This window comes from Macaca nemestrina, chromosome 7 (genome assembly GCF_043159975.1).
Source record: "Macaca nemestrina isolate mMacNem1 chromosome 7, mMacNem.hap1, whole genome shotgun sequence".
NCBI lineage: Eukaryota > Metazoa > Chordata > Mammalia > Primates > Cercopithecidae > Macaca > Macaca nemestrina.
This window is the reverse complement of record NC_092131.1, coordinates 138,874,257-138,886,999: the sequence shown is the minus strand read 5'-3', so window position 1 is coordinate 138,886,999 and position 12,743 is coordinate 138,874,257. Positions and strand designations below refer to the sequence as shown.

Sequence of the window (12,743 nt, the reverse complement as noted above, 5' to 3'; positions counted from 1 at the left end):
TTGGGCCAGTTTGGAAGTTTCCTTCTCTCTGTTTTGCTGGCCAAGCCCTTCCCCTCAGCTGCCTCCAGCGACATCACTGGTTGCTGAGAAATCGCTGATAAGCAGTACTCTGGATAAGTGCTTGCTCCTTACCCCTCACTGGTGCCTCATGGTGAGGTATCTGGGAGCTCTGGTGCCCTGTGGGTTGCCCTGGACAATGCAGAAACCTCAAATACCCCACTGCCTTCTCCTCAGAGGTGCAGGAAAGAGCCTCCTGGCCCAAACCTCCCACCCCAAGGGTGGGGCAATGGCTTGTCTGCCTTCTTCACTTGAATGGAAAATCAGAACTCCTTTGTTCTTCCTGCCAGAGTGCCACTCCCAACAGTGACCCAAATGTTCTTCACTTGTTCTTGGTCCAAGTCAAAACTCCTTTTCCACGAGGTGGAGAAGAAAAGTCCCCAAACCCCCTGCTTGAAATCAGAGTAGCTAGCATTCCTTGCCACCCCACTTCCCTGCTCTGCCCCTCACTATCTGAACTTGATCCAATCTGAACTTGATCCAGTATTAGTTATCTGGAAATCTGACGTGTGAAGGCATGCATTCATTAATAGTGGTAGAAAAATCAACCAAAATTTCAGAGATAAAATGTACCCTAGAAGATTTAGTCAGGGAAAGAGCAGGCACTGCCATACCACCCTTGTTCGATACAAAGAAGGGCTGTAAGCCATTGGTGACCAGGGATGGATAGGGTGGGCTACCAAGGGCTCACAGGACCTCTTTATACTGTATTGAATAAGGGCGATAGAGCCTCCTTTTCCCCTGACTAAATCTTGTAAGGTACCCCTCATCTCTAAAATTTGCTTTGGTTTTTAACTGCCATTAATGAACATACCTCCATGTATGTTTTCCAGGTTACTAATATTTGCTTTTTAAAAGAATTTTAAAAACTTTTAGACCTATTAAAGTATAGCTAATATAAAACATTCCCATGTCCATGTACCCACCACTCAATTTTGGAAATAATAAATTATAGAGTCGAAGTCCTCTATGAATCCCTCCTCTTCCATTTCTCTCTAGAGGTAACATTGAGTATTATCCTCAATTTGTTAATAATCATTCCTATCCATGTTTTATTATACATGGATATATATATAAAACATATATATGAATGATAATACTGTTGTGTTGGTATTTTAAATATTTTTTCAGAAATATACAAATTGGTTTGACTGTATATTTCTGCAACTTGTTCTTTTCACTTACCATCATCTTTTTAGATTCATCTATGTTGATAAGTATGGCTTTTGTTCACTGCTCAAGTATTCCTTCTCTTCTTGTGTACCAAGGCATTCTGCAGTTGGTGGACATTTAAGTTGTTGCCTGTGTTCTATACTATGACCCTTAAAAAGGAGGTTTCCCCACCAAGATGTGGACATTCTTGTACATATCTCTTGTATTCCTCTTAGGGAAGGCCTGATCTTTCAGTGCCAAAACTTGATTTTAACCTAACCTTTTTTTGTTGGTCTTCATGAATCTGGGTAAATTGCTGCGTCTCTCTCGGCCTCAGTTTCCTTAGCTACACAGACAGGACTCAACTAAATGATCTCTAAAGTACTTCTCAAGTCTGTAATTCTGTGATTCTCTTTCATACTTATTTCCCTGTCTCCTTATGTTATAAGCAACCATTTAGCGTAAGAGTCAATTCAGGAAAGCAAAATCCATTAGAGAGAGAGAGAGTTTTTAAATTCAAAATGAAAATGTCTTTGAGTCATTCCCTTGGGAATGTTTTCTTACAATTTATATTTCCTATTGTATTGACTAGATAAATATTAATGAGGAAACTGGGACTACTTTAAAACCATCAAAAAATGAATGTTGAGGCATATTTGAACACATGGAAATACCTTTGGAATCTTGCCTCCTACACTTAGATGTTGGATTGTATTTCCAGCTGGGTGGGCTGCATGCCTCCTGGTGGGTCATGGATTGCTCATGAGTCAGGATGACTCAGGGACGTCATTTTGAACATAAATTATTATATCATGTGCTGCCAAAAAATGATGCTCTCAAAAAGACTTTTGAAATACAAAGAGGCTTTTTAAAAAAATTGTGGGTACATAGTAGATGTATATATTTATGGGTTACATGAGATATTTTGATACAGGCATGCAATGAGTAATAATAATCGCATCAGGGCAAATGGAGTATCCATCACTTCAAGCATTTTTATCCTTTGTGTTACAAACAGTCCAATTATACTCGTAGTTATTTTAAAATGTATAATTAAATTATTTTTGATTATAGTCACCCTGTTGTCCTAGCAAATACTAGGTCTTATTCTTTCTAACTATTTTTTGTACCCATTAACCATTACCACTTTCCCCTACCCCCCACTACCCTTCCCAACCTAACCATTCTTCTACTCTTTACCTCCATGAATTCAATTATTTTGATTTTTAGCTCCCACAAATAAATTAGAACTTGTGAAGTTTGTCTTCCTGTATCTGGCTTATTTCACTTAATATAATGACCTCCAGTTCCATCCATGTTGATGCAAATGACAGGATCTCATTCTCTTTATGGCTGAATAGTACTCCATTGTGTATATGTACCACATTTTCTTTGTCCATTCATCTGTTGATAGATACTTAGATTGCTTCCAAATCTTGGCTATTGTGAATAGTGCTTCAATAAACATGGGAGTGCAGTTATTTCTTTGACATACTCATTTCCTTTCTTTTGGAGCAGGATTGCTGGGTCATATGATGGCTCTATTTTTAATTTTGTGAGGAACCTTCAAACTGTTCCCCATAGTGGCTGTACTAATTTACGTTCCCACGAACAGTGTACAAGGGTTCCCTTTTCTCCACATCTCTGCCAGCGTTTGTTATTGCCTATCTTTTGGATAAAAGCCATTTTAACTGGGGTGAGATGATATCTCATTGTAGTTTTGATTTGCATTTCTCTGATGATCAATGATGTTGAGTACCTTTTCATGTATCTGTTTGCCATTTGTATGTCTTCTTTTGAAAAATGTCTGCTTATGTCTTCTGCTCATTTTAAAATCAGATTATTAGATTTTTTTCCTGTAGAGCTGTTTGAGCTCCTTATATATTCTGATTATTAATAGCTTGTCAGATGGGTAGTTTGCAAATATTTTTTCCCATTCTGTGGGTTGTCTCTTCACTTTGCTGATTGTTTCCTTTGCTGTACAGAAGCTTTTTAACTTGATGTGATCCTGTTTGTTCATTTTTACATTGGTTGGCTGTGCTTGCAGAGTATTACTCTAGAAATATTTGCCCAACCCAACGTCCTGGAGAGTTTCGACAATGTTTTCTTTTAGTAGTTTCATAATTTGAAGTCTTAGATGTAAGTCTTTAATCCATTTTGATTTGATTTTTGTGTATGGTGGGGGTTAGGGGTCTAGTTTCATTCTTCTGCATACAGATATCCAGTTCTCCCAGCACCATTTATCCCCCAGTGTATGTTCTTGGCACCTTTGTCAAAATGAGTTCACTGTAGATGTATAGATTTATCTCTGGGTTCTCTATTCTGTTCCACTGATGTATGTGTCTGTTTTTATGCTAGTACCATGCCATTTTGGTTACTATAGCTCTGTAGTATAATTTAAACAAAGGGCTTTTTGACCTTAGGGATAATGCCCTTCAATAACTATGTTTTTTGAGATTGTATAGTTCTTTTAAATTAAAAAAATAAATAAATAAAGTTGCTCCCTTACTGCCAGGATAACCTCTGGTTCTTGCTGCTGTTGGTGTGATAGCCCCCTCCTTCTTTCCAGTCTCCAATCATCTGGGGCTAGGGGATAAGCCATGTCTTTGGAGTTGTGAACTCAAGGACTCTTCTAGAAGCTGTGGTCACAGTTCAGCACAGAGATGTTGTGGCAGCTACTTGGGCTTCTCATTGTCCCCTTTTTCTTTCTTATTTTCTAGTTCTTAGCCAAACATTACATGAAATTGCCTTCAGAGAAGTACTACAGTTTCTCATTAAATGTAATAGCATTCATGACAGGGTAGTAGTGCCGCTCTTTCATATAGATATGAATATAAAATTTGTCCTTTCATATAGCTATGAATATAAAATTTTATTAATGAGATAGGTTTGAGTATTATATAGAGGATATATAATATGTATATAATATAGAGATACTATGATTTTTCTCAATAGCCTTTCTATTCTATTTTCAGCAGCCTGTAGATTCTAGGAGTGACCCAGGTCCAGGGATAGGCCTTGATTAATCTAAATTTAGAGAATGGATTTAGATTAATCCAATCTTGGTAATTCTCCGTGGCAGTGATTAGTTCAGAATTCAGCCTTAGCCTGCCAGAACATGACATTCCCATGGTTATAAGTCCAGAAATGAGACATGAAGGAAAACTCACTGGAGGCTTTGGGGAAACGCTTTCTCACTTTTGAGAGGCAGAGGAAAATAATCTATTTTCATCTGGTATTGCTGTTGTGGTCAGGAACTGCTGTCAGTCAAGAGTGTGAAATTGATACTCCCTGGACGGCAGAGCCCAGGGAGGTGCAGAGAAGGGAGCTGGAGCCCTAGATTGAGCCATCTCTGAACCCCAGCTCACCACTGAGCTTGTTGTGGATGAGTCAACAAATTACCTTAAGCTAGTTTGATTTGGGGTTTCTGTATTTGCAGTTGAAAGCATCCTAATTATATTATCATTTTACAGCTAATTATTCTTTTAATCCCTGGAGTAGCATCAGGAAATTATCTTTGCTTTAAATTTTAACATGAATGTTAATTCACTACTGATATTATTGTCAAGCTAATTGTATTGTGTCTTTATTTTCTTATTGAAATAAGAGTTCTCAGCATCCTTACTATTGTAACTATAATATATTAAGAAATTTCCAAAGTTTTTTTTTTTTTTAAGACAGAGTCTCACTCTGTTGCCTGGGCTGGAGTGTGGTGGTGCAACCTCACCTCACTGCAACCTCCACCTCCTGGGTTCAAGTGATTCATTCTCCTGCCTCAGCCTCCCCGCTATCTGGGATTACAGGCACCCGCCACCACGCCCAGCTAATTTTTATATTTTTAGTAGAGTAGGGGTTTCACCATGTTGGCCAGGCTGACCAACTCCTGACCTCAGGTGATCCGCCCGCCTTGGCCTCCCAAAGTGCTGGGATTACAGGCATGAGCTACCGCACCTGGCCAAATTTCCAAAGTTTTTAAAGCCATCTTCACCCTTAGTAGTATATAATGTTTAATTAAATATGTAAGAGTACTTACCCTTTAATTTAGTTACTGTACACATGTTTCTGTGCATAACTTAACGGGCAAAGAGAGGATAGAGTCTTTGCATGATCTGAGAGCAATTGCAGGGCACTATGTTAATAAAACCCAATGACACAGGATTAAATCACTGTGCAAAAGCCAGGTCTTGAGGTAGGAATGGGCATGGCTGAGTGAAGAGCTGAGGAGAGAAGAGAGAGAATTACATGGGTGGAATGGCATCCTCAGAGAAGGCTGCAAAGTGAGGTGGTCATGCAGGAGTGGAGGAAAGGAGGTATGGGGCCCACTGAAAGAAGCAAAAGGCCTCGTGTGGAGAAACTCTGAGGTTTGCAGTGTCAGGAGAATGGTGCATCTGGTGGGAAAGGCTGTATCACCAGGCTGAAGAAGTTGGCTCCGTGGCTTCTTAAATAGTACAGCGACGTTACCACAGGGATTGTTGCAAGTTATTCTAGAAGTGGCATATAGGGGAATTAGACCAGGGAGAGATGTTGGCACAGTATCCTGGAAAACTATTACAAATAATCCATGCATGAAGTGACAAGAGCTGTCGGGTTATAGACTCTCAATGTGTAATCTCTTAGGTTTATATGGAATTTCAGAGATCCCAGAGCACGTTCACATAAATCATCTAATTTATCTAATTAGATGCTGTCAACCCTTTTTTATGGATGAGGATATGTAGATTCAGAGCAGTCAAGCAGCCTGTTCACAAGTTTTTAGTGACAGAACCTAACCTACAGTTCAGTGCTTTTCAATGAATTTTTACCACTTTTAGTGAAATTCTTACTTTCTAAAACTATTGCCTATTTTAGGTCCCCACTTACTTTTTTTTTCCATGTTGTGCTAATTTGAATTTGTTCTACAGCACTTGTCTGTCAATTGGCCCTTGACAGCAGCATAAGCAAAAGCTAAATACCATAGTTCACAGCTCTTACAAACATCGAAAACCTTTGAGCAGTGAAAAGATGGCTAAGTATCACCATCTTGTAGAACTTCTCACATAACTGAAAGATAATGTTCCTAACAAATACCAAAAAAAAAAAAAAAAAAAAAAAAAAAAAGCCTCTGTCAGTAGGAAGTTTTTGAAGTGTTTTAGATGAATGGAGAGTGAGACTTTAAGGAGCCTCAAATTGGCGTTGTTGAGTAAAGGTGGTAAAGTTGCCCATGACTTCCAATTATAGGCAAAATCAACCTTAAAAGAACAGGAGTTACTATCTTTTAAGGAAAGTATTAATCTGAACAAATATTCTGGTATATGATGTCTTTTATTTAAAATGTGAATGAAGGTCGGGCAGGCTAGCTCATGCCTGTAATCCCAGCACTTTGGGAGGCTAAGGCAGGTGGATCACATGAGGCCAGGAATTCGAGACCAGTCTGGTCAACATGGTGAAACCCCGTCTCTACTGAAAATACCAAAGTTAGCTGGGTGTGGTGGAGCACACCTGTAATCCCAGCTAGTCGGGAGGCTGAGGCAGGAGGCAGGAGAATCTCTTGAACCCAAGAAGCAGAGGTTGCAGTGAGCCAAGATCACGCCACTGCACTCCAGCCTGCACGACAGAAGGAGACCCGTCTCAAAAAAATAAATAAATAAAATAAGTGAATGAACTCTTCAGTGGTGAAATGTTGAACATTAGCCTTCTAATTAATTTATTCAAGTATACAGCAGGCATTTTGAAAGTCATTATTTTTTATTTTGGTAAAAAACATAATATGTAAGTTGCAATCTTAACCATTTTTAAGTGTACAGTTCAGTAGTTTTACACATGTTCACACTGTTGTGCAAATGATCTCTGGAACTATTTCATCTAGCAAATCTGAAACTCCAAACCTATTAAACAACTATTCCTTTCCCCCTCCCTCCAGATCCTGGTAACTACCATTGTACTACTATTCTGTTTCTATGGATTTGGAAAGTCATGAATTGTTTTAAAATGTTAATCTGAAGAAACATGTATTGAGTACATACCAGGTGCTGGGCATTCTTCTTGATGCCAGGCCCAGAGAGAGGTAAAGGTTGGAGGAGGATTCCTAGAGGGTCTTTGTTACACTGGATTTGGTGGCATGTAAAACGTAAATCAAAATAAAAATCAATGTCTATTAAATCTTACATGAGTGATGGAAACAGGACATTTTGTCAGATGCTAGCAGTAATATTTATGCTGAGTTGCTGAGTTTTGTGTCACCTTTCCAGACCCTGAAATGCTGAGGGAGGTACCTTAACGGAGAAAATGTGAGCCAGATAACTTGGGAATATTGGTTATCAGATTGTATTAGGTTGCCATTAAAAAGAATGGCAAAAACCACAATTACTTATGCACCAACCTAATACTTACTAATAATTTATGATTGTTAGTGAGGGGAAATAATGATTGAGAAGGTGTTCTGCTAAATTAGCTTGGGTGTGATTGTTGCCTATTTCAAGACTCACAAGAGTATCTAAAAAGGCTCCCTGGGGGAAAAGTACCACACAGAGAAAAAGGGGGGAAATTCAGTTGGTTTATGTCTATGCATTGTATAAAGCTGGAGCTAGGAAGCAGCTTTTTGGGGTGCTTTCATTGTTTATATGAAGAAACATTGTAGTAACTTAGCAGTTGAATGCTCCCCACCTAAAAAAACTGGAGTTGGCTGGGCACAGTGGCTCACACCTGTAATCCTAGCACTTTGGGAGGCCGAGGCGGGCGGATCACAAGGTCAGGAGAATGAGACCATCCTGGCCAACATGGTGAAACCCCATCTCTACTAAAAATACAAAAAGTTAGCTGGGCACGGTGGTGCATGCCTGTAGTCCCAGCTACTCGGGAGGCTGAGGCAGGAGAATCACTTGAACCTGGGAGGCGGAGGTTGTAGTGAGCCGAGATCGCCCCACTGCACTCCCGCCTGGCAACAGAGTGAGACTCCGTCTCAAAAAAAAAAAAACAAACAAAACTGGAGTTAATGTTTGAGTCAATTTAGAGGATACGTAATTTACATGTTTTCCTGAAATTTCTTGGAAACCACTTTAAGGGGTTCTGTATAGCAGTGGTCCCCAACCTTTTTGGCACCAGGGACTGATTTCATAGAAGACAGTTTTTCCTCCAGTGACTGGAGGTGGTAGTGGGGGTGGTTTAGGAATGATTCAAGCGCATTACTTGATTATTATTATGCACTTATATTATATTTTTATTACGTTGTAATATATAGTGAAATAATTATACAACTCACCAAGGTAGAATCAGCTGGAGCCGTGAGCTTGTTTTCCTGCAACAAGATGGTCCTATCTGGGGGTGATAGAAGACAGTGACAGATCATCAGGCATTAGATTCTCATAGGAGTGTACAACCTAGATCCCCCGCATGTGCAGTTCACAATAGGGTTTGCGCACCTATGAGAATCGAATGCCACCGCTGATCTGACAGGAGGCTGAGCTTAGGCGGCAATGCAAGTAATGGGGAGCAGCTGTAAATACAGATGAAGCTTCTGTCACTTGCCTGCCACTCACCTCCTGCTGTGCAGCCCAGTACTGGTCCGTGGCCCAGGGGTTGAGAACCCCTGCTGGATATAATGCAAAATAATAGAAAAATCTAAACAAAGCTGAGTAGCCAGATGATGAGGATTTGGCAAATTGCAACTAAGTTGTATTCACTAACTGGTCTCCTCAGAAAGCTTATTCCTAATATATGATAGAGCTTGCTGATATTTGTCAAGGGCTTTGTGGTTCCTTGTCGTTGACAGTGATAAATAAGTTTTGAACTACCATAGTGGGGGAAAATATGTGAGGGAAGGGTTGAACTTTTGAAGTGCCAGAGCCCTTCAAAAGGCATAGCCCTTCGAAAGCCAAAACTCTTGGCTTCAGGTTAGAATCATCTGGGAAACTTAAAAATTACCAGTGCCCAGGTCCCACCCTTGACTACTTAAGTCACAATCTCAGAATTTGGGGAAGGGGGTGGGCCTAATCATGAATTTTTGTGTGTGTGGTTTTTTTTAATATTTCTCAGTCATCTTAGTCCATTTTCTGCTGCTATGACAGAATACCTGAAACTGCATAGTTTATAATGAACAGAAATTTATTTAGCTTATAGTTCTGGAGGCTGGGAACTCCAAGGGTATGGCATCAGCATCTGTTGAGGACCTTCATGCTTCATTATCTCATGCTGGAAGACTGGAAAGGGAAGTACGCTCGTGCAGAAAAGAATGTAGGAGGAGCAGGACTCACTTTTATAAAAACCCACTCTCAAGATAACTCACTCCTGTGATAAGGACAATCCATTCTTACAGGCTCCACATGAATCAGCTCTGAAAGGTCCCACCTCTTAGTACTTAGTATCTCTAAGGTCCCACAATGGCAATCTAATTTCAACGTGAGTTTTGGAGAGGACATTCAGATCATAGTACCAGGCAATTCTAGAGTACAGTCAGGGCTAAAGTCTATTCTGCCTGTTTTCAGCTCTAGCAAGTAATCTGTGGGGAACATTTATTAAAATGTGTATAAAATACTTGCTAACTGTTTAAAATAGATATGCAGGCTTTCCCTCCCGTACTGTCAAATATGCAGATTTTTTTCCATAGTCAATTGCAAAATCTGAATTAAAAAAATGGAAGAGGATGGAGGAATATTCTTTAAAGCGGTCCCATAGCCTTCTTTAGGGAAGGATTGGGGTTGAGGAGTAGATAGGAAGCATTGTTTACATGTACTTCAGGAAGTTGGAAATATGGCATGTTCTCAATCTATCTAAATTATATAACTTTGCAGGATGTGATCCATTTGTGTCAGAATAATGAGGCATATAATACGTTGCATTTAACATGTGTGGGAATTCTTTGCTGAGTAATTAGCATTCCTTTCTCCAGCCTGTATTCAGAGGAAACATACCATTCACACCCTCTCTGTGTTCACATTTTCCAGTGCGTTGGAGAGCTTTTTTTCAATAGAAATCTTTGTCCTCTTCCTAATGAGACTTGGATTACATCTGAAGAAACTTAACATATCTTTCTTTGTTTTTCTGGCAGGAATTGATTTTAAAATCAGAACGATAGAACTAGATGGAAAGAAAATTAAGCTTCAGATATGGTAAGTAAACACACACACAGAGTTTCTGCTTTAATTAGGAATTGAAAGTAGGAATTAAATGTGAATTGTAATAAGTTAGAGTCATCTTGTGATAGCTAAAACATCTTTTCTTTATCAGAAGCAAGGCGAAATAAGTAAGTATTGGGAATCCTTCAAAGGTATCTCCACCAAGAGCTGGGAAGGTGAGAAAGGGTACTAACTGTTGGAGCCAGAAGAGATCCCATAGCTCATCTTTCCGAAACTACAATTTTTGAGGGGAGGAAACTAAATTCTAAGGAATGCAGATTACTTCTTCGTCACAGTTGTTGTAGCTTTGAAATCTGGTAAGACAAAGTAATCACGTCGTAGGAACCTTTGGCAGGAAGTACAGATCTAGGTTCTAGCCATGATGCCTCCACATTGACGGCTTTGGGCCTGTTATTTCCCTTGTCGGTCTCACCTTTTCCTCACTTGTAAATTGGTTGGATTGATGACACTGGAGGTTCCCCTCCAGCTATGATATTTTATGATTTATTTGCATATTTCTTATTAAGTAGAAAAATGAAGACTGAGAAAAAAAAGAAAAAAATTATGTCATAGTTCAGGCTGCTCTGTAAGATATTTTTAAACACACTTTTTTTCTCATACATAGCACAGTACTTCTGACACCAGATGTCAGGGGGTTTCCCCTACCAACACCAGGTAATTCTCCAGCCGATGCCAATTGGGTGTCCTATACTTTTTAATCTTCTTTTTCTTTCTGGGTTGTCCTATAATTTAAGTCAATTCTGATACTGTCTACCTGGAGATAGCGTCAGATCCCACAGGTTGAGGGCTGGGTCCCGCAGTGTCCCCACTTCAGCTGCCAGTTGCAAGTACAGGTTAAGTATCCCTTATCCAAAATGCTTGGGAACAGAAGTGTTTCCGATTTTGGATTTTCTTGGATTTTGGAATATTTGCATATACATAATGAGATATCTTGGGGATGGGACTCAAGTCTAAACACGAAATTCATTTATGTTTCATATACAGCTGATACACATGAAGCTGAACATAACTTTATACAATATTTTAATTTTTTTTTTTTGAGATGGAGTTTCGCTCTTGTTGCCCAAGCTGGGGTGCAATGGCATGATCTCAGCTCACTGCAATGTCCATCTCCCGGATTCAAGTGATTCTCCTGCCTCAGCCTCCTGAGTGGCTGGGATTACAGGCATGCGCCACCATGCCCTGCTATTTTTTTGTATTTTTAGTAGAAACGGGGTTTCTACATGGTAGCCAGATGGTCTTGAACTCCTGACCTCAGGTAATCCGCTCGCCTTGGCCTCCCAAAGTGCTGGGATTACAGGTGTGAGCCACTGCGCCTGGCCAATGAAATTTTTTGAATAAACTGTGTTGTATGCCTACATTTTGACTGTGTCCCATCACATGAGCTCAGGTGTGGAATATTCCACTGTGGCATCATGTCAGCACTCAAAAAGTTTTGGATTTGGGAGCATTTTAGATTTTGGATTTTCAGATAAGGGATACTCAGTTGTAGTAGGTTGTCACCTCTACTTCTGACTGACTGGCTATAAATTGGGATTCTGATGATCCCTCCTCTGATTCCTTTAATTTACTAGAGCAGCTTACAGAACTCAGGGAAACACTTTATTTGTGTTTACCCATTTATTATTGCAAGGAATACAGATGAACAGCCAGATGGAAGAGATGCACAGGGCAAGGCCTGTGGGAAGGGGTGAGGAACTTCCACACTTCCTTCCTTGTGGGAGGGGGCATCTACCTTCCAAGCACATCCAGCACCTCCACGTGTCTCACTATCCTGAAACTCTCCAAACCCAGTCCTTTTGGATTTTTATGGAAGCTTCCTTATGTAGCCGTGCTTGATTACATCGTGGGCCATTGGTGATTAAGTCAACCTTTAGCCCCTCTCTCTTCTCCAGAGGTTGGGTGGTAGGACTGAAGTTCCAGCCCACCTATTAGTTGGTTGGTTCTCCTGGCAACCAGCCTCCTATCCTGGGGCTGGACAGGAGCCCCAGCCACCAGTTATTTCATTAGCACACAAAAAGAACTTAAACACTTTGTTGGAGAGTCCAAGAATTTTACTATCTGTGTGCCAAGAATCAGGAGCAGAGACCAAATATGTTTCTTATTGTATGTGTTTCTTACTGTATCACACTATCACAGCTACTATAACAAAAATACCATAGATGGGTGTCTTAAACAATAAACATTTATTTCTCACAGTTCTGGAGGCTGGGAAATCCAAGATCAGGGTGCCAGTAGATCCAGCGTCTAGTGAAGGCTTGCTTTCTGATTTGTAGACAGCTATCTCACTTGTATCCTCACATGGCCCAGAGAGAGATCATCTCTCTGGTGTCTCTTAGAAGAGCACTAATCCCTTTCACAAGAGGGCTCCACCCTCATGACCTAATTACCTCCCAAAGTTCCCCTATCTAAATACCATCACAT

General features: G+C 40.1%; 1 protein-coding gene across 1 annotated transcript in view; it reads left to right on the top strand.

The window, feature by feature from the left end:
• Window positions 1-12,743, top strand: part of LOC105488949 (RAB8B, member RAS oncogene family) — a 76,728-nt gene that overhangs the window by 45,412 nt on the left and 18,573 nt on the right. The window contains exon 2 of the mRNA XM_011753488.3: window positions 10,232-10,292. Coding sequence (XP_011751790.2) covers window positions 10,232-10,292 — 61 coding nt within the window. The remainder of the gene's footprint in view (window positions 1-10,231; window positions 10,293-12,743) is intronic.